This window comes from Gekko japonicus, unplaced genomic scaffold (assembly GCF_001447785.1).
Source record: "Gekko japonicus isolate JY-2015 unplaced genomic scaffold, Gekko_japonicus_V1.1 scaffold49, whole genome shotgun sequence".
In the NCBI taxonomy this organism is placed as follows: domain Eukaryota; kingdom Metazoa; phylum Chordata; class Lepidosauria; order Squamata; family Gekkonidae; genus Gekko; species Gekko japonicus.
This window is the reverse complement of record NW_015173674.1, coordinates 301,501-322,228: the sequence shown is the minus strand read 5'-3', so window position 1 is coordinate 322,228 and position 20,728 is coordinate 301,501. Positions and strand designations below refer to the sequence as shown.

The window sequence follows — 20,728 nt, the reverse complement described above, 5'->3', positions numbered from 1 at the left end:
AGGTCTTGGGAAGGGGGGCGCCGAAAACGGGCCTGCGGCGGACAGCTCAGCGCTGCCGCTGCCCTTCAACTGCTCCCCCAAAGGGCTGCGAAGCTGGGAGGGAGCGGCGAAAATGGGCCTGTGGCAGCCGGTGCAGCACCGCCGCCACCCTTCAACTGCTCCCCCCGAAGGCTCCACTCACCCTGTCGGCAATAGTCTGTCTTCTGAGGGGACCGGGCGCAGAGGCAGGGCTGCGGTGTCCGTGTTCCGGGGTGGGACTTAGGCAACGCAGCCAATGGATAGGGGAAGCTGGGGAAGGTTTTGAGCAACAGTTCATGTGGCCAAACATTGTTGGTGCGCATCGAACTTTGGAGGCGACTACGGCTTTATATATAAGGGACAGATGGCAAGCCATGCTGGTGATGACTCACCGACTCTCCCACTGGCCACTGGGGAAGCTGCCTTGGTGTCCTGTTGGCCCATCCCGCTGGCTTCTCTATTCTTACACCACTTTTGATGTGCAGCACCTTAGGAGTTGTAGTTCTCAGCTGGCCTTGCTGCAACCATAGCAAAGGAAATCAGAACTACAACTCCCAAGTTGGGAGTCCCAAGAAGCCGTGGGGCATTAGCAGGGAGTCAGTTAAACTGTTAAAGTGTTAAACAGGAAGCAGCTTTGGAATTGAAAGGGCTTGGGGGGAAAGGAAAGGCCTGGACATCTCTGAATTACAACTGATCTCCAGACTACAGAGATCAGTCCCCATGGTTGCTTTGAAGAGTGAGCTCTATGGTGTTATACGTCACTGGAGTCGTTTAACAAACCTAGCCCTACCCTTAGTATTGCCAATCTCCAGGCAGGACCCCGAGATCTCCAAGATCAGTTCTCCTGGAGAAAATGACTTTTGGGGACTCTATGGCAGTGGACTCTATGGCCTTATAGGCTGCTGAGGTCCCTCCCCTCTCCAAACCCTGCTCTCCCCCTCAAATCTAAGGTATTTCCCAACCCAGAGTTGGCAACCCTGTAACTGGCTACAAAACCACTTTCCAGACACTTGAAACCCAGAAAACATTTCATAGGTGCTTGAAGGCAGGAAGCTTCGATTTAAGGCAGCACCTTGCCAGAAGCAGAGCTGACCCAGCTGAGCTCTGAGGAGCTGAGAGGTACTGTATGCAGAGACTGTGTTTGGGAGTGTGTGGGTGGGTTGTGAGCAGTGTTCCCTCTAAGCCGAGTTAGTGTGAGCTAGCTCACAGTTTTTTAGCCTCCAGCTCACACATTTTTGTTTTAGCTCAGGAAGGATGACTCTAAAGCAAACTAATGTATGCAGCAGCCAAATCGCTCACTCCCAACTTTAATGCCAGTAGCTCACAAAGTAGAATTTTTGCTCACAAGACTCCACAGCTTAGAGGGAACATTGGTTGTGAGTTGTTGCAGAGTCCTGGCTGCTTGAGATAGGGTGTGAAAGGGTCATTGTTTGACTGTAATGGAGTGCCTGGGTGAATTTGAATAGCTGCTGGCCACATCCTCTGCTGGAGGAAGCTTCTGATTAAGGCACCACCTTGCCAGAGGCACAAGCCAAAGGGCTCTTGGCCTATGGCTCTTAGCCTAGGGACTCTATTAGAAGCCCAGGAAGAGCCAGAAAGCCAGGGCCTTAGTCTCCTTGGGTTCCCAAGTAAGGTATGCAGACTTCTACAAGGAAAACTACTGAAATACAAAGGGGTTTAAAAAGGGGATTATATATAATTATTATTTTTAAAGCAATTCTTCATTATGCTGTACGCTAATTTACTGTTCACCCTCTACCCATACGTATGGACTGGTAATTTCCATTTTGTTGTATCTGAAGTGTGCATGCACACAAAAGCTTATACCTTGAATAAAACTCTGCTGGTCTTAAAGGTGCCACTGGACTCAAACTTTGTTCATGAGATAGGCAATTTAGAAAGGACCTTACAGACTATCCTCAGTGCCTGGATGGAGACCTTCTGGGACTCTCATGTTACTAGCCTTTAATCCCAAGATGGAAGAAAAGCAGGCCATAAATAAATGAATGGCCCTTTTTCGGCTGAGCAGCACAGGCACTGCCATGGCTTCATGTCTCAGTTTTCCTGGCCTACAGGTTACGAGGCTTGTTTGTAAGTGACATTGCAGGGGGAAGATCTGCCACAATAAGCAAATTGTTCTTTATTTAATGCCAGCTCTTCGAATAATGCCACCTTCTTGAAGGCATCTGGAAGGGGGTATGATAGCATTTTAGACCACAACCAATCACCACATGCCATAATTGTGTGGCCTGATCCATTATTAACAGCAGATAAGCACTGAAAAGGGTTAAGCACAAGTACTGCTTGTGCATCAGAAATGCAGAAGTTAGAGATGGTAACTGGGTTAAAGGGTAACAAAACTGCCTTAGTTTGTAGCTCTGCAACCCATGAGCCTCTAGAAAAGACTCCTGACATGCCTCAGCTTGGCAGGTTTCGCTTCTGAGTACAGGGAGTCCATACTTTGTTATGTATAGTTATTCAGAGTACATCTTTTACCAGAAGCCTAACAAGTCTGCTTATCTTTGTTTCTACAGATGCAAAATCATATACATAAATGCAACAGAAGGCCAAGTACTTAAATATGTACATACATAAACTGTCAAGTCATCTACTTCAGAGAATAAGATTTAATTACTCTACATCAATTGGAAGCTTTGGCAGAGCCTTTAAGAGTAGAGACAGACATACTTTGTAGACGTCAAGCTTACTGCTGTAAAGGCCATCAACACAAAATCAGTTCTGGTAATAAAAGCAAATAAACCTTTAGCACAAATTAAGATCTTGCCTTACATTTACTTGCTTTTTATTACTATATGGACCTTATTTGCACATGCACCGCACAGAATGGCACATACTAAAATAACTATCCCAAGCCAGTATGATGAATTAATGTTTTTCAAGGTCAGATTCACATGACCTGAGTCAGCCATTTCTCTCCTCATACAGGATATAAACAAGGCAGAATATGGTGTCAACCCCCGGCCCCCATTTTTTGTCTCTAGGGCAAGATACAAAGCCCCATTTAGAGTTTGAAAATGATCTACTTGTAACTCAACCTGGCTTTGCTTCAGCCAACAGAAAGCTTCGATCAAAGCAAATCTTCTACAACATGTATCTCATTCCAATCCAGCCCATAGTGTGGACAAAAAGATCCACAAAGTAAGAGCTAGGGATAGACAGAGATCCCAAATGAAAATACAAAGAGGATTTTTAAAAACCCAAAACAAAGCATTTATGTCATGTGCATTCCACCTTTCTCCACAGTGGGGAATCATTTGAGGTAGGGCAGGCTGACAGCGTGCGACTGGCTTACGATCACCTAGCAAGCTTCCATGACAGAGTAGGAATTCAATCCTGGATCTCCCAGATCATAGGCTGACACTAACCATTCCTGTACAATGGCTCTCTGCCAATGCCTGTCACTTTAAGAATGCCTATTAAGCTCTTAGTTGCCATTTTGGAGCTCGATAGGCAGCCACAGCACTATTGCTGAGCCTTCAAAGCCTTGGTTTCTGTAAATCAAAGGCACAAGGAAGGCAGGGGTAAACCTGGAGACCAGAACAGCCCTGGAAAGAGTCTTATCCCTCTCTCCTACCATGTCCCCTGATGGAGGATTTGCTGGGGGAAACTGCAGCAATGACTACTAGAGACTCATTACCCACACTACTTGGCTTAACATTAGTTGCCACCATTCAACTCAACCAGACTTTTCCCAAGGAAAGACCACCAGGGGGAAGGGAAGGAGGGGAAGCAGAAGACAGGAAAGCAGATAAGTAGAATTGGTAGGAAGAAATGAAGGAAGCAGGAAAAGGGGAGAGGCTATGGTAAAGGTTCCCTTGCTCGAAAGCCAGTCGAATCTGACTCTAGGGTTGCGGTGCTCATCTCCGTTTCAAAGCCGAAGAGCCAGCGCTGTCCAAAGACGTTTCCGTGGTCATGTGGCCGGCATGACTAAACACCAAGACGCACGGAACGCTGTTACCTTCCCACCAAAGTGGTACCTATTTATCTACTTGCAATTTCTTGCTTTTGAACTGCTAGGTTGGCAGGAGCTGGAACTAGAGACGGGAGCTCACTCCGTCATGCGGCACCTGGGTCTCGAACTGCTGAACTACTCACCTTCCACAGCCTGCAGTTCAGCGTCTTAACCACTTGAGCCACCGCAGCTATGGGAACTGCCATATAAGGGAAAGACAACACAGTAGGGATGAAATGCAGGGGAAAATGAGATGCCCCCTGAGGTTTTTAAAGATCCCTTCTTAGTATTTCTATAATATCAAATGTTACTTTGAGCCTTAATTCTTTTGACTTTCTCGGCTCTAGAATCCCCTGCGTGTGCAGCCCTTGGATGATTCCAGACAATCTTTCTGATCAAGCCAGAACCTTCATAGCAAAGAGCTCTTGTGAGGTAAAGGATTTCAGATACATCTTTTATGGTAGAACACACACACAGTACAGTCATTCACATGATATTCTGCCTTTGTTATCAGTTTACCAAAGTCTTTTTAATATTATTATTATTAATAATAATAATATAAATAAACCAAAACATTTATTAATTTTAAAAAGTTTACCAAAGTCTCTGAACAGTAACATCACACATCAGTTAACCAAAACCCATATGGATCTGAACAAAAAATTTAAGACAGTTCTTGTCAGTGCCTGTTTATGTAAAAGTAACTTTACACCATTTGATGGCAGCAGATCAGAATGTTGGAACTTACCTGAAGGTTTCAGTTGGGCAAAATCATCAAAGCTGGTTAGATCACGCCTTCGCATAGTCAGGTAGGGCTATGCAGATTTTTGCGTGGGTCCCTATTGGAGAGATCATAGGCGGAACCTCCAGTTGAGTCCAAGCCCTGCGTTCTCCATGTGTATTTTTCTTGTTTTTCCTTGCAGAGATTGCATGCCTTGATGCCCCCCCCCCCTTTGAGTGGAAAGCAGATGACTTTGCCCCACTGAAGAGAAGAAACCTTCAGGTAAGTTCCAACGTTTTATTTTCCTTTGGGAGGGGAGTAATCCAAGCTGGTTAGCTTTACCCAAGCTGTACTTTCCGGCAGGGTTTCCTCCCATGGTCTACGGCTCCACCACCTGCCACAGGACCCTTCTGCCAAAGCCCGCTAGGTTAATTCTACAGTGTTTGACGAAGGTTGAGAAGGATGCCCATGTGGCAGCTCTGCAAATCTCCCCAACTGAAGCTCTTGCAAAGAAGGCTGCTGTGGCCACTGCTGCTCTCGTTTAGTGTGTGGTGATCCTGCTGGGCAGCGCCAAACCCTGAGCTTCATACACTTCAAATATGGACTGTTTAACCCAGAAGGTGATGGCGAATTTTGCAACCCTTCCCCCCAGATTTTGGCTGCTGTGCGACATGAACAAGGAGTCTGAGAACCTGAATGCAGCTGCTCTGACCTGGTAAATGCCCAGAGGCCTGCGCATATCTAATTTGTGCCAGGCTTTTTCTTTTGGATGTTTCAGTTTTGGGCAGAAGGACACCTGATATTAGTGGCTGATTTATACGGAATGGCGAGTCAACTTTAGGCAATAACAAACGGGCTGCTCTTAGCGACACTGAGTACTTCTGGAAGATGTGCAGTTCCTTCCTGGAGAATAATGCTGCCATTTACAACACCCTCCTGTCCATGGGGGGCAGTATCTCACTATGCGGGCTCTCCAGCCCGATGTCCGTCCCACATGGCTCCACCGTGTTCTGGGAGGTCATGCCAAGTCTTGCAGGCACTGAACTGTTCATGCACATTCCTTTGTTGCTCTGCATGGCAAGGGAGCAGTAACCAGAAGCTCTGGGTTGCTCTCCTTGCGCAGCCAGCCTCGCCACGTTCGGAAGGCTCTCTACGGCCACCTCCCAAAGCTTCGGGTGGGGGGCCTTCTCCCCTGCTTCCTTTTCCCAGCTGCTGTTTTTGTTTCTTTAGCTGCTGCAGGAATTCCTGACTGGGCCTATGCAAAAATTTGCATAGCTCTACCTAAGCAAGTGGAGGCGTGACCTAAGCAGCTTGGATGATTCCCTTCCCCCCCCACACACACACACACACCGAAGAAGATTTAATTTCTTAACCAGATACTTTCTGTACTGGCTCCAATATTCAGTTAAATGATTTTTTAAATGCAGTAATTGAGCAAACTTCAAAGGACGGCAGAAGACAGGAGGGCCTGGCGGGAGCTGGTCCATGGGGTCGCGAAGACTGAACAACAAATAGAGTTACGAGAAATTTGGGATACATTACGCTATCAGTTACAGATTAGCTTTGTTGAAGTCTCACCATGGTTACCCCTGTATTTGTCCAGATACTATAACACTTTTGTCATAGCTTTAATAGTCATAAGAAACAGTGCTTATGATTAAGCTTTACAGAAGCAACAATTAGAAAAATGAGTCAATCCTAAATTTTGGAGGCAGCACCCAGAGACAAAGAAGACCTGTCAAGACTTGTGTTGAAACATAGTTATGCTGCAGACAGTTGCCAAAAAATAGCAACTCAAGTCAGTCACTGCAGAGAAGAGACCGAACTGTACAACAGAGTTTCTCAAAGGGCCACGGACAGAAAACTTCAACAAAATCAGCCCTGCCTATTGCCCCCCCCCCCAACAACCACAAGCTCCCTTCTGGATCAACCCCACCAGTTTTCTTTGCTTTCCTATAGGTAATATCCTTTTAACTGGCTCATACACAAAACAATTTTCCAGCCCAGGCTGTCTTTTAAAGGTCATTTCTTACTTTAGGTTTACGCATCCTTGATCTTTCTCCTCTCATACCTTTCAAATGCACACATTCTGCATCTTTAAAATTTGATATTATGCAAACCTTCAATATTTTTTAACAGAGCTTGTACTTTGTCAGAGGCTGTAACAGTTGCTGCAATATGCAACAATTACATTTTCTTCATATTATGCAGTTACAAGCTGCTGCAGACAGAATGTTATTGCTAACCTTAAATATTGCTCAGATGAGAAGCTAGCATTCCCCAAATAAATGAGCAAGATTCAGTCCACATGCTACCAGTAATTTAAACTTTTGCTTTCAGGAATAGGCACTGTCAACCTCCAGCATACATGCCAACAATACCAGTCCATTTTGCTTGACATTTAGGGCCAGATCCGTGCCACAGTAACTGAAGCACACACAGAACTTCTGAGGCCAGTGATGCAGAAGGTGGCAACTGGAATGACCCAAGCTTGTGATCTTCCAGATTTGCACAGCTACTATCCAAGCCCAAAGTGAATCCTGGAGATGGTGGCATTGGAGGAGTTTGGCTTGCTTGAAGCATAACCCTCATCTCCTCCCATTCCATTCTGTCTGCCAGCACACTGCCATCTTTACAGGGAGACTTGTGCATACTTTTCTCAGTGCTTAGACCAAAAAAGGTCACCTAGCCCTGATCCAGAACTTTCAACGTTAGCTTAATAAAGGGCCATAATGACTGTCTCATTGGCGGTGGGATGTTATTACTGTAAAGGTAAAGGTTCCCTTGCTCGAAAGCCAGTCGAATCCAACTCTAGGGTTGCGGTGCTCATCTCCGTTTCAAAGCCGAAGAGCCAGAGTTATCAGAAGACGTTTCCGTGGTCATGTGGCTGGCATGACTAAACACCAAGGTGCACGGAACGCTGTTACCTTCCCACCAAAGTAGTACCTATTTATCTACTTGCAATTTCTTGCTTTCGAACTGCTTTGGCAGGAAGTACAGGCCATAAATACTGGATGATCTCCAATGGCTAGGCTCTGACAATACTTCTCAGATACTTTACCCATTCATGCTTTCAGCACTGAGAAAGCGGTTCTTCAAGATGAAAACTCATCTGTCCAATGTTAACAAATGCCTGGTTTCCTTATACAATCTGATTGACACAAAGGCACCTGGATATTTAAGTCAGAAGAATTCAGAGTCATATCATTGCTGTATTATTCTACAGCCATCTGACCAATTTACTTGGGGCTGAGGTAATCACACAGCTTCAGGAAAACACATCATTAGCATCAGAACAAAGTTTGAGTCCAGTAGCACCTTTAAGACCAACAAAGTTTTATTCCTGAATCTAATATCATTAGCATTTGAATGAAATGGTTGTTCTAGTCCCTCCAACTAGCCATAAGCACCATGGGGAAGAAGAAAATAGTATAAAGCTACAATAGACTTATAAACGGTTGTCTCTGAAGTGCAGAGCAGCATCCTAACAGGAAAGATTTTGCAAGCTAGAAGCTTTTTATCCCCCAAAATTGATAGTACAAGTATATACATGCACATACAGCAGGAAAAATAGTTGTGAATTAGCAGCTTAAGGAAGCCTGGTCATAAGAAAAAAGTATATGTCCCAGGCCAAGTTACTGCTCTGCATGCACACTTCATTTAAATGCCTCTTGCATCTGCTTCCCACAGCAAGTACTGGAGATGCCAGGAGGCACCACTTTTTAGAGAAGAGCTGCTCTCATTCAGAAAAAGCCTTCACTGCCTAAACGCTCATTTGTACTACACAACAAGGAAAACAGGAGATCATAACTTATATCTATTAGTGGGAGAGTTGAAATGGGCAGCTGATAAACACCTTCCCAGTCCTATGATTTCCTGCATCTGCCAAATTCATCCAGAGTTTGTCAGAGATCACAGAACAAAGAAGCTCAGATTGGTTTTTCCAGAAAGGAGCACAAAGATTCACAGAGGGCCGTCTCAATACAAAATGCTAGAATGAGCAAGACAGAAAGCTGGCCATCGCCTTCATGCCCGTGTCTGCGGCCTCCTAGAGAAACACGGCGACAGACTGTTGGACCTCATTCTAACACAGCAAAAGAGCTATCAAAATCTGTAGACAGATTAAAAACCGCGGATCCAGTTTGCAGCCGTAACACCCATGGCGTCGAATCCTCTCCTATTCAAAAAGGGGAAAGGCAGAGGGGGCAGCCTGGCTACGCCCCAGGGCTAGCAAATGCACACGCCGCCAAGCAAGGCCTGAAGCATCTGGAGCTCGGGCCAGAATGACTTGCGCTTCTTTCCTTCGCCCCACGGCGCTTTCCGAGACATGCCTCGGGCTGTTGGAGGAGGGAAAACCGCTGGTAAAAAAAGAAAACCCCAGAGAGCCAGGGAACCGGGGGGGGCGCTAGGTAAAGAGAAAAGTCTCCCCCTACTGGAGGCTAAACGAGGCCCTTCAAGGACTGGTGAGCAGAAGCGAAGCCGAACCGCCCCCCACCCTCGGCCGCTGAGAGGCGACCCCCCGGCCTCCATCCCTCCCCCCGAGGCCAAGGTCGCCCTCCTTGGACCTCTCGTGCTCCGTCTCCCCGCTGCAACCCCCGGAAGCCTCCAGATCCAAGGAATCTCAAGCGCAGCCTGGCCCCGCGAGGGCTGCTCCTGGCCCCAGCGCCTGCGGGACCGCTGCAAGGGTGCGGCCTGCCTCACCTGCAGCCACACAGCCGAGAAGGGCGAGGAGACAAGTGAGCCGCGCCATAGCCTCGTTCCTTTCAGGCTGAGCCGTCTGCAATGCGGGAGCGTCAGCTGACCGCCGGCCTATATAACAAGCCCCGCCGGAGAAACAACCCTGTGCGCATGCGTCTAGGGGGGGAGCGGTTTAGCACGACCGCCCCTCCCCCTTCCTACCAAACCGTTGCTATTGCGCAAGCTCCGAAGTAAAGGAAAACGTATTTCCCCCTCCCTTCCCAGAGGTAGTCTTTCTTCGCGCCTGCGTGCCGCTTCCCCCACCTCACCCCCCCCACTCCTCGCTAGGTCAGGTGACGCTGATTCATTTTATGAAAGTGGGCAGGGCGGGGGGTCAGGAGGATAGGGGCGGGGAGGGTTGAGAAGAAATGTGTTTTTCATAGGGAGATGGCCTTGGGAGGACGTTTGCGGCCCGATCCTAAGCATAATTGCTCAAAGAAACTGTTATTTTGTGCAGGTTTAAGGTTTTGTTGCTAAGGTGCTGAAGGAATTTATTTGTTAAATTCTTAAGAAGTGTTTCCAAAGAAATGACGTTCAAGGCGATGTACGGTCTAAAACAATAGTTGGAGGGTATGTCACCTTGAGCATCATTTTATCATAAAGACTAATAAGGAATTTGGTGCAGGGAGCTGCCCAAGTTTGTAGCTATGCAGCCCAATCCTATCCATATTCCTTTGAAGTAATCACAGCTTTAAGCATGTATAGTCTGAAATGAGTCCCATTGACCTCAGTGAAGCTTACTCCCCACTAACACTGCATTCTTTAAGAACATTTGCCGTGGAGCAAACCACATTACACAGACCTGGATAGGATTCTGAGTAGATCTTCTTAGGATTGCTCCCTAAATCTGGTTAGGATTGTAGCCTGAGTACAGTGTAAAGACCCGAATGGTTATTAGTACAAGCCGTAACCATCAGAGTTCAATGAAGTCTTCTTCTGAGAAGCTGTGCACAGGATTTCACTATAAGTGATACAAGGAGGTGGTTGGAATAGACAAACATACTGTGTACTTGAGTAGCTAGAAAGATTTTATCATTCCTAAAAATTAGCTATGTCTGTGTAATATGAAGGCCTGGCTGTGATCCTAAACACATGGTTCTTTTGTTTTTGCATCAGTTAGCTGAACCAGGATGGCTGAAAGCACCTTTAGTGTGTTATCTCTAGGGTGGTGTGAGCCATTCATTTCTGGGCCAAATGTAACCTTTATTCCCAAGTCACCCCCTGGTGTGCGGATGCTTAAATCCGCACATCAGGGGGACCTGGGGGGGGAGAGGTTTGTGCGCACGTGGGGCGGTCCCCACGTGTGCACAAAAATCCCAAACCTGGAAAAAAAGTTCGGGGGGATGTTTAAATCCCCCCGAAACTCACAGAGCGTCCCCTGCGCATGCGCAGGGAACGCTCTGCAAACGCCGCTGCCGCCGCTTGGAAGGTGAGCGGCGAGCAGGGAGGGGGGGCCAGAGCGGCGAGGGCTGAGCCGCTCGGCCCTCCCTTCGGAGCCAGGGGGGAGAGAAAAAGCCGACACCGGCGCCGCTTGGGAGGGAAGCGGCCAGCATGGAGGGGGGGATCAGCGAGGCCTCCTCCACGTGCTCTGCATGGAGCTCCCCCACTTCTCCCCCCCCCCGCAATTTTCGCGGGTCCCCTTTCTTGTAATAATTTATAGGCAGAACTGCCTGTTCCCACGTGGCAGCTTTGCTCTTGCCAGCAGGCCTTATTGTCTCTACCTCTTCTGTCTGGGATCCAGTCTGCATTTTCTGCTTCCTCCTCTTGAGCTGAGTCTGAGGTCATCTGATTGATGCTGCTTCCTTTAGTTCTAGCTTGGATGAGAAAGGGCCAGGAGAGGAAAGGGTTCATTTGCTGCTCTTCTTATTACAGGTGTTTACCTTTGTTCCTTACCTTTGTTGACCCCATGCTCAGTGGATGCACAATATAATTAACTTCAATTTGTCTGATCCATTCCTGCGGGGACAAGAGCAAAGAGTATACATTTAGGAAGTGATGACCACACCATTAGGCTGCATCTTTTTTCCAGTTAAAGCTTCTTTGGCATCTGTCCCAGATATACTGGGGAAAACTGAGCCTGGAGATCACAAATGCATTAATCATTGCTAACAGATTTCTTTCTTCAGACTGTAATAGCTGTGAATAGGAAAAAGTAGATGAACAGCATTCTTCCTATTCCTGCTGCCCACCGCAAGTATTTGTGCTAGTGTGGTAAGCAGGCTCCCTGTCCCCTGATTTGTGCTGGTATCTTTCTTAGTTGTTCCTGAGAAGATCAAAGGATCCCAGCAAGCCACTTCACATATTACATATTCCACATGAATATCCAAGTTACTTTAAACAGGCACCTAAAAATATATGTAAACTGCGACTATAACAAACATATGTCTGGAAACATGTGCATTATATACTTGTCAGGGGGCTCATGTTTGGCTACAAGTTCCTGTTGATTGTATATCTGATGACAAGTGCTACTTCATAATGTTTGAAGTAGGCCTCTGGCTATGAAACAGGGAGATGCCGGTGCTGATGTAACATGCAAGCATCCTTCCTGCTGTGCGAGCACATTCATCTTGGGAGAATTGGGCTGCAAAATAGGATTACATTGTGTTCTTCCCACAAGGAAGCTCTGTATTTGAGCTCGCATACACACCAACTGCAAGCTGAGCAGGCTTTGTGTACAAGAGGGCATTGTGGAGGAGTCGAGGTCTTCCATACCGCTAGCATTCCTAAAGAATAATCTGAAAGCACATGATGTAGTTCTTTTGCTAAAATTAACAGGGGTCTAGAGCAGTCGCACGTTTGGGAACCACATGAGAGCCTTCCTGAGCTCCTTGAAGGAAGAGTGGAAATGAAATGAAAGCCAGTATGGTGTAGTAGTATGGTTAGTGTATTGGACTAGGTCTAGTTAAAACCTGGGATCAAATCCCCACTCAGCTATAAAGCTTACTGTGTATGAGATGGCTTCTCCTTTGGGATTTCACTTACTAGCTCCAGCCCCAATTTCCCATCCCCAAGGAACTGAAGAGTGGAAGAAAAAATGGCCTCCACATAGTACCATTCTAGGAATTTCCCTTGGTCTCTATGAAGGCAGCCTAGAACATCTCCTAGAAATAACATCACATCCTCCCCAGCCATGACCCAAAACCCCAGCTGAGCACAGAATGTCATCTACAGCCACAAGCAATCACCCCCTCCCCAACAGTGGCCAAATCTCCCTGCACCCAATCACAGCTCCTCCCAACAGTACATAAACACCAGCAAGGACACCCATAGTTCAGTAGCTAGGGTGTGCCACATGGGACTCTGTCTCAGAGGTCTCTGCCATGCACACTTAGAGCACACGGTGTTGCACTTAAGTGGTGGGAGAGGCACAGAGAGGACATTTAGCACCACTGGGGGAGCATTTAGCACTAACACCCAAGGGTGAGAGCAAAGTACATGCCATGTGGCTAACTTGTTTCATTTCAGAACCTAATAGCTACCCATACCTGGAGCCTCAAAATGAAGAGGTGATCAATCACTGAAAGGTAAGCAGGGGTTGGGAATCCAGCTGCCCTGGCCCAGGAGTCTTCACCTGTCTCCCTTGCTCAAGCATGGGCACTGCTTCAACAATGCTGACTCCCACACCCAAAGCTAGCAATCTGTGTGTATTTGGGCAACCTGAGCCAAGGCTACCTGGCACTATCACCCGTGTTATGCAACAGGGCATACTTCCAGGGGAGGGTACCCAGGACAGCTGTCTATGATGTGGAGGGGGCAGGGATGTGGGCAGCCCCATGCATTCCCTTGCCAGGACTGCTCTGGCACACTCCCCCACAGCACTGCTGGCATCTGATGAGCGATGCAACTTGGTGGTGCCGGCTTAGGGGACCCAGGGTGGATACAAAGGAGCTGCTGCCTTGGGTGAAGCAAAGAAGAGCTGGGGAGCAGCATCACTGCCAAAATGATGGCTGTTTAGGCCAGCCCATCAGCTGGGCCATCTTGTTTCCTCTGTTGAGGTTTATGAGGTGAAACCACAGCTCTGAGGCTTTTGCCTGCCACTGGCCTCTCCCCATGTAGGGATCGAACCAGGAATCCTGGCCATACTATCCCAGTGCCTTTCCACTGAGCCATGCCTGTCTGTGCAATGGTCTCTGCCTGGGCCTGTGTGGTTAGTGGGGATGTCAGGGCTGCAGTATGTTGCCTTCAAAGCACCTTGCTGGTGTCATCATAAGTCAGTTGTGGCTTAGCCACCTAAATGCCTCTGTTACTCCAAAAGAACTCCCTAAACATTAATAGCAGAGCCCTCCCCTTCCCCCCCCCCACCCCGGGAGGGAGGTATGTATAACTTCAGTCACCAGGTCTAGTTCTTGGCAACAAATAAGACAAGATGGGTAAAAATCTAATTTCAGAACCCCCTCATAATCCACCTCAATGAGCAAGCAGAATTGATCCCAGAGATTCATTCAGATACAGCTGGTAAAGACTCTGAAGTGGACTTTACTGGACATAAGCAAATTTCAGTGAAGAATCTAGCGATGGCACCACATTGAACATTAAACGGTTCACTTACGGGGATTCAGGTCTAAGATACAACAGGTCTTGATCCACATGGAAGTGTTCTTCTGCTGTGCAAGATGCAGTTGACACAATGGTGGTGAAGAGAGAAATGTCATCATCATTACAGAGTCAACTAGAAGAAGAAGAGACTGGATTTACACCCCGCCCTTCACTCGGAGTCTCAGAGCGGCTTACAAACTCCTTTCTCTTCCCCTCCCCACAACAGACACCCTGTGAGGTGGGTGGGGCTGAGAGAGCTCTGACAGAAACTGCTCTTTTCAAGAACAGCTCTGACAGAACTATGGCTTGCCCAAGGTCAGCCACAGCTGTAAGTGGAGGAGTGGGGAATCAAACCCGGTTCTCCCAGATTAGAGGCTGCACACTTAACCACTACACCAAACTGGGTATGTTAAGTCAACTCCAAATTTTCCTTCATTACTACTTTGTCAATATCACACATGAACACACATGAAGCTGCGTTATACTGAATCAGACCACCTTTGGTCCATTAAGGTCCGTATTGTCTACTCACAGTGGCAGCAGCTCTCCATGGTCTTAGGCAGAGGTCTTTTACATCACTTATTACCTGATCCTTTATTTACTGGAGATGCTGGGGATTGAACCTGGGACCTTCTACATGCCAAGCAGAAGCTCTACCACTGAGCCACAGCCTTCCCCATTGCCTGTCCCTCAGCTCTCAGGAGCCTTCAATTGAGAGGACATGGTGGAACAAGCTTTGGCTGCTTTCAGTCTTTCATCTACACAATGATGGGGGGCATCAATAAATTTGTTGTTGCAATTTCCCAATTTTAAAGCATCAGCAGTCCCCAAATTAATGTTCTGATCTGACAAAAAACTGTCATGTGCCATGACTCAGATTTTTGTCAGCTGACATCCAAACACATTAGAGTTTTATGTGGCTTTGACACAAAGTTCAACAAAAACTCATGGTAGGGAATTTTCTCTTAAACTGCACTGTGCAATGAACTTTCAGATTTGCTGTGTTCAGTTTGTTGTAACTGATACTAGCTATAGCTACATATTTTAGCATCTTACAGGCCTGATCTTATTTACAAGTTCAAATTCCATTGAAATTAATAGGATTTGAATTTATAACTCATTCTAGAATTGGTAGTTTGAGAATTACAGCCAAGTCTGCATTAAGAAATGCATGAGATTTTAGCTGGAAGTACTTGGTTCATACTTCATTTCAGCTATGTGCACCCTGAATGCCCTAGTCAAGCCACTCTCTTTTGCAATCCCACATCTACATGATGGAGAGAATAATACTGACCTTCCTTGGAGGCTAGCCTGGTCTTGCCAGATCTCATAAGCAAAACAGGGATGGCCCTGGTTAGTACCTGGATGGGATGACCACGAGGGAAGCCCAGGGTCACCTCTGAATGTCTCTTGCCGTGAAAACCCTAAAGGGTCGCCATTAAGTCAGCTACGACTTGAAAGCAATGAAGAAAATGCCCATTCCCATGATAAAGAGTAGGAATCAGTGAAGCTGGGACACTTTAAATGGATTGTTTTGGGTGGTTCCACATTCCAACTTCCTTGCACTACTAAAGCCAAATTTAAATAAGGGTTATACACAGAAAATGCGGCACAATAGCTTCATTAGCATCCGGCAAGGCCTGTGCCCAAGGTCAACATCCTACTATTATGTTCCCTTTATTCATTCAGCAAAGATCCCATTTCCCTGCACAATTGTACCTTTAAATGTTATTTTCCAGCTACTTGTGGTGCTTCATTCTTAGCTACTTAGATAATCAGTTCCTGGCAGCTCAGGGTACCCGTGCCCCCATTCCCCAATGAATCCTTAAAAAGCTGCTTTCAGTGGGAGGGGAGGTAACATTTTAAAAGTCTTTCTCTTTGACTACAAAGTGTGATCATTTCATATTTCAGAATTGTAATTTTGTACCTGATAATAAAAAAGAACAATCAGCTTCGTTGCAAAGGGAAAATGGGGTATTTAATACCTCCTTCAACCTGGAGAAGAATTCTGTGTGGATTAACAGGAAGTAATTAAGCATAGAGAAACAGAAGTTTCAAAACAACAAAGGCAAGGAGGGTATCCCTAGCCCTCAGATGACTTCACAGAGCTTGGTTAGTTGATGTCAATGGCTGGTATTGTAAGTATATTGTCCCGCTCCAGAGGTCGCGGGCCATGGGGGCCGGACCCTGGAGCCCCTGACGAACCCCACAAGACCCCCACCATTTGCCTTACCAGGAAGGAGAGAGCACGATAATCCGGCAAGGTGACCCCGCCCGCAGCGTGCCACACCGGCCGAGCCAGGGGGCAAGACCGGGGTCCGTGGAGCAGCCCCCGGGAAGAAGAACAAGACGACGGCAGCAAGGCCGACAAACCGAGAACGGGCCCAACACGGCGGGAGCAGGTGCAGGGGGGCCGGACCCCGGAGCCCCCAACGAACCCCACAAGACCCCCACCATCCACCTTACCAGGAAGGAGAGAGCACAATGATCTGGCAGGCGACCCCGCCCGCAGCGTACCACACCGGCTGAGCCAGGGGGCGAGACCGGGGTCCGCAGAGCAGTCCCCGGGAAGAAGAATGAGATGACGGCAGCGGGGCCGATGAACCAAGAACGGGCGCAGAACGGTGGGACCAGCTACAGAGCGGCGCCGGTGGTACGGCCCAGGGGCCACCAGAGCTGCTGCTGGCATACCAACATCGACCCCGGAGACGCCCCACCAGCTTCCCGGTAGATAAAGGGGGCGTGGCCCAAGCCGGAGGGCGGATGGGAGGTCCTGGGAGCTGGGTGGGGAGATAAAAGGCAGGTTGGAGGAGGGGCCAGGGAGGAGGAGTATGCTGTGAAACAGAGGGTGATGCAGAGAGAGAAGAACGCAAGTCGGGAAAGAGAGCGGAAAAAACGTTCACAGCGTGCTGGCAGAGGGACGCCCTGGGTGCACTTAACCCTGTCCCCTGTCTATCTGAGGCCTCTCACTCCCTCGCCTTTTTTGGAGCCGACCGCTTCCAGGGCTGCCCGTCCCGCTGGAGCCTGACCAAGACCCTGACAACAGGGCTACAGGGGGCGCTACACCGAGAACCAAGGGAGGACGCGACAACTGTAAATGGGGGGGGGGATTGCTCCAAATCAGTCTGAAAAGAGATACACAGAAAACACTGGAATGCGACCAGCTGGATATGACATCATTGAGAGTCACCCAAACTGTGAATTCTACTGTGGAACTAAATTTTGCTTGAAATATCTCCCTGTGATCTCATAGTTTTCCTGGAGTTACGTTTCTTGCTCTTTTTGTTTAGTGCACCAGTTGCTGGGAGAAGCTACCATCTAGGCATAGCCCTGACCTGGATAGCCTGATCCTGTCACACCTCAGAAGCTGAGAATGGTCAGCTCTAGTTAGTATTTGGACAGGAGACCACCAAGGAATTCCAGGGCTGCTGCGCAGAGGCAGGCAGTGCCTGGCAATCCATCTCTGGTCTTTTGCCTTGAAAACCCCACAGGGTTGCCATAAATTGGCTGTGACAGGGTGGCACTTTCCTCCACCACCAGGCATAGTGCAAAAAAGTTACCTGAGCAAGTGAAAGATTTGGTTTCAGAAAGATTTTACATAAACTTTTTTATTTATCTTTTTTATACGATTGTGTAACATACATATATACACACACACACACACACACTAAATACAGTAAAAGAACAAACATTAAATGAATTTTGAGAAAACATTAACAGTGAACTTGGATCAACTTTAAACTATTGAAACAAAAGGAAGGTCAATGTAAATCGGTACCACAGCAAATTATATCCACCACTGGTGAATCACATTAGAGTTATAAGCCTTATAACATTGTATAATTACTTTTACAATAAATAAGCAAGAATATTTAGATGGAACAGATGTGTCTGAAGTATTTTAATTAAGCACAAAACTCAAGAAAGGAAACCAATGCTCTATGAAAGCGGATTGATGTGAAGGGTTTTCTATGAACCAATGTTGGTCTGAAATCTTATCCATTATAAAATGATCCCACAATTTCCTGTACCAATGTGTAGTTGAAGATAGAGCTGTAAGTTTCCAGTTGAAGGCCAGCAGAGCTTTTGTGGCACTGAGAAAGGTGAAAATTAGGTATTTTCTAGATAAAGGAATATTGGGGGTTTCCCACAGATTTAACAAGACTACCTCTGGGCATAAAGGTACTGTACAGCCTGTGATTCTCTTGATGTGTAAAACAATTTCCCCCCCAAAAAACTCTCACATTGGGGCAATCCCACCAACAATGAAGGTAGGATCCCACTGACCTGCATTGTTTCTAGTAATTGTTATTGAGGTTGATGTAGTGTAGTTTTTGGGGCGTCATGTACCACCTCGCCAAAATTTTAAATGAAAGTAATCTAATATTGATTGTTTTTATTGTGAGAAAGATTTTACATTCTATTGTTATAGCAAAGAATGGCACACGAAAAAGCAATCCATTTTTTTGAGCGCATTCAGTTTCTAGCTATTGCACACAGTAGCTGTAACCTTCTGAACATTTTATATCATGCGTCATGCTTGTTATGATTAAATTAAGTAACCACTAAACTGGACCACAGGCTATACGGATGGGTATTTAATGTGTGCCATCTTGCCCAACTGCAATCCAGAGAATGTTTGCACAGTGTAAAGTGAGACATAGAAAGCCCTGCCCTTTCCCTTTCGGCTCTTTCTTCTTCATTCTTCTTTGCACACAGCAGGACAAATTTAGTCCTGGTTAAGACGAGAATGAAATGATAAAATAGATTGATCAGCTTCCGACTGAAAGTGGAAGATAATTTTTGTGTTAAAAACTTCCTGCACATAGTAAACAAGCATGGCAAGCAAAGAGAGAGGGTAGAACCTTTCATCCTGCTGTAGTGTGGCCAACCTCTAGTTAGAGGCTCGAGAGCTCTCCAAATTACAACTGACCTCTAGACTGCAGAGATCAGTCCCCCCCCCCCGAGCAAATGGCTGCTTTGGAGGGTGGACTCTATGGCACTTATACCCAGCTTAGGTCCCTCCCCAAGCCCCAGCCTCCCCATCTCCAGGAATTTTCCATCCTGGAGTTAGCAACCCTAACCTGAAGCTTATTATGCAAACGAACAGTTAGAGCTGGAATCCAACACCAAAGCTGTCCAGTCCCTTTTACCACCCAAGGCTCTGCCATCTCATTCTTCTGCACGTATGAAACGTAGCCCTGCTTTCTACTCCAGGCAGGGGAGGGGAGTTGAAAAATAAATGGCCAGGTGCTGAAAGCAACCATGTTGTCCTACTCGCCCACTTTATCAGTTTTATTAAATGTGAATGCATATGCTCTAGACTTCTTTCATTATGTCATGAAGATGTTTTTGGCTATTATTGTAAGCTGTTTTTAATCATGAGGAAAGCCAGGATATAAGTGTTTTAATAAAAAATATAAATATAAATTCATTTATTTATATAGTGTTGCCAATTGTCCTTAGAATGCCACAAAGCTGGGTCTTTCCCCCCTGCGACTTACATCCTACTGCTGCAGAATTATTAACTGGAGGTTTGATATGCCCACATCAGTTCATTCATCTCTCTGTGACTCAGAACTCTGCATGGACCTCCTGATGGCACCTGTTATTTTTGGCCGCCGTGTGACACAGAGTGTTGGACTGGATGGGCCATTGGCCTAATCCAACATTGGCTTCTCTTATGTTCTTATGTTCTTATTACCACTTGCCAATTGCTGCAGGTCAAGCTGCTTCTTCTAGGAACAGACACAGGAGCTAGTTCAAAAATTGACAGCCTTGCTGTGGTATTGATTTTGGCAATCAATTTTTCTGCTCCTAATATCTGTGTGATTTAGTGTGTGATTTAGTTTGGTCCTATTGAATGGAGCTATTGTTTCAATTTCCAGTTTTGTATGTTAGCTGAAGTTGGTGGTTGCTGGAGTTGTCTCTTTGCAAATAAACAGAGCCAGTTTGGTGTAGTGGTTAAGTGTGCGGACTCTAATCTGGGAGAACCGGGTTTGATTCCCCACTCCTCCACTTGCACCTGCTGATGTGACCTTGGGTCAGTCACAAGCTCTGGCACAGCTGTCCTTGAAAAAGAGCAGTTTCTGTCAGAGTTCTCTCAGCCCCACCCACCTCACAGGGTGCCTGTTGTGGGGAGGGGAAGGGAAAGGAGTTTGTAAGCCGCTCTGAGACTCCAAGTGAAGGGCGGGGTATAAATCCAATCTCCTCTTCTTCTTCTTCTGATGTTTTGAGCCAGCTTATCTCTGCTGAGTGGACCTGAGAATGGGTGCCTGAGTACTCTAACCTGGGAATCCATAGTAAAAGGGGGGCATAATACTTACTATCTCATGAGGCACAGGCCAAGGATGGAATGAACTTTCAGCTTTCAAAAATGCCGGACTTCCTGGAGGCTGAAGTTGGTTTCTTATTCGCAGTTCCTTATTCATTCCTTATTCGTCACTTATTCGTGAATTCATCCAGAAACACTAAGGAGAGTTGGAAAGCTCTGAACCCGAAAATAAGGTCTGGACCACCACATATCATATACCCCCAGGTTCACAGGACTCTCCCCTTCAAGACGATATATCCTGTTTCCTGGTTCAAAGCTCGGTTCTTGTGCCAGCTGCTCCAAATTGTGGTGCCTCTAGGACAATCACGCAAGCAGACACTGGGGCCGGGCTGCATGCCCCCAAAATCTGTGGACCACCCCAATTGGCACATCTCCATGCTCTGGAGACTGTCCCCTGCAAGGAGAC

At 46.9% G+C, this 20,728-nt stretch overlaps 1 protein-coding gene across 2 annotated transcripts in view; it reads right to left on the bottom strand.

Annotated features, from left to right (window-relative positions):
- The window catches only part of PSAP (prosaposin), a 36,745-nt gene extending 27,207 nt beyond the window's left edge, over positions 1 to 9,538 (bottom strand). For both annotated transcript variants that reach the window (XM_015422907.1, XM_015422908.1), the window contains exon 1: positions 9,414 to 9,538. In XM_015422907.1, the coding sequence (XP_015278393.1) occupies positions 9,414 to 9,462 (49 nt within the window). In that variant the 5' untranslated portion in view covers positions 9,463 to 9,538. The remainder of the gene's footprint in view (positions 1 to 9,413) is intronic.
- Between the last annotated feature and the right edge of the window lie 11,190 nt (positions 9,539 to 20,728).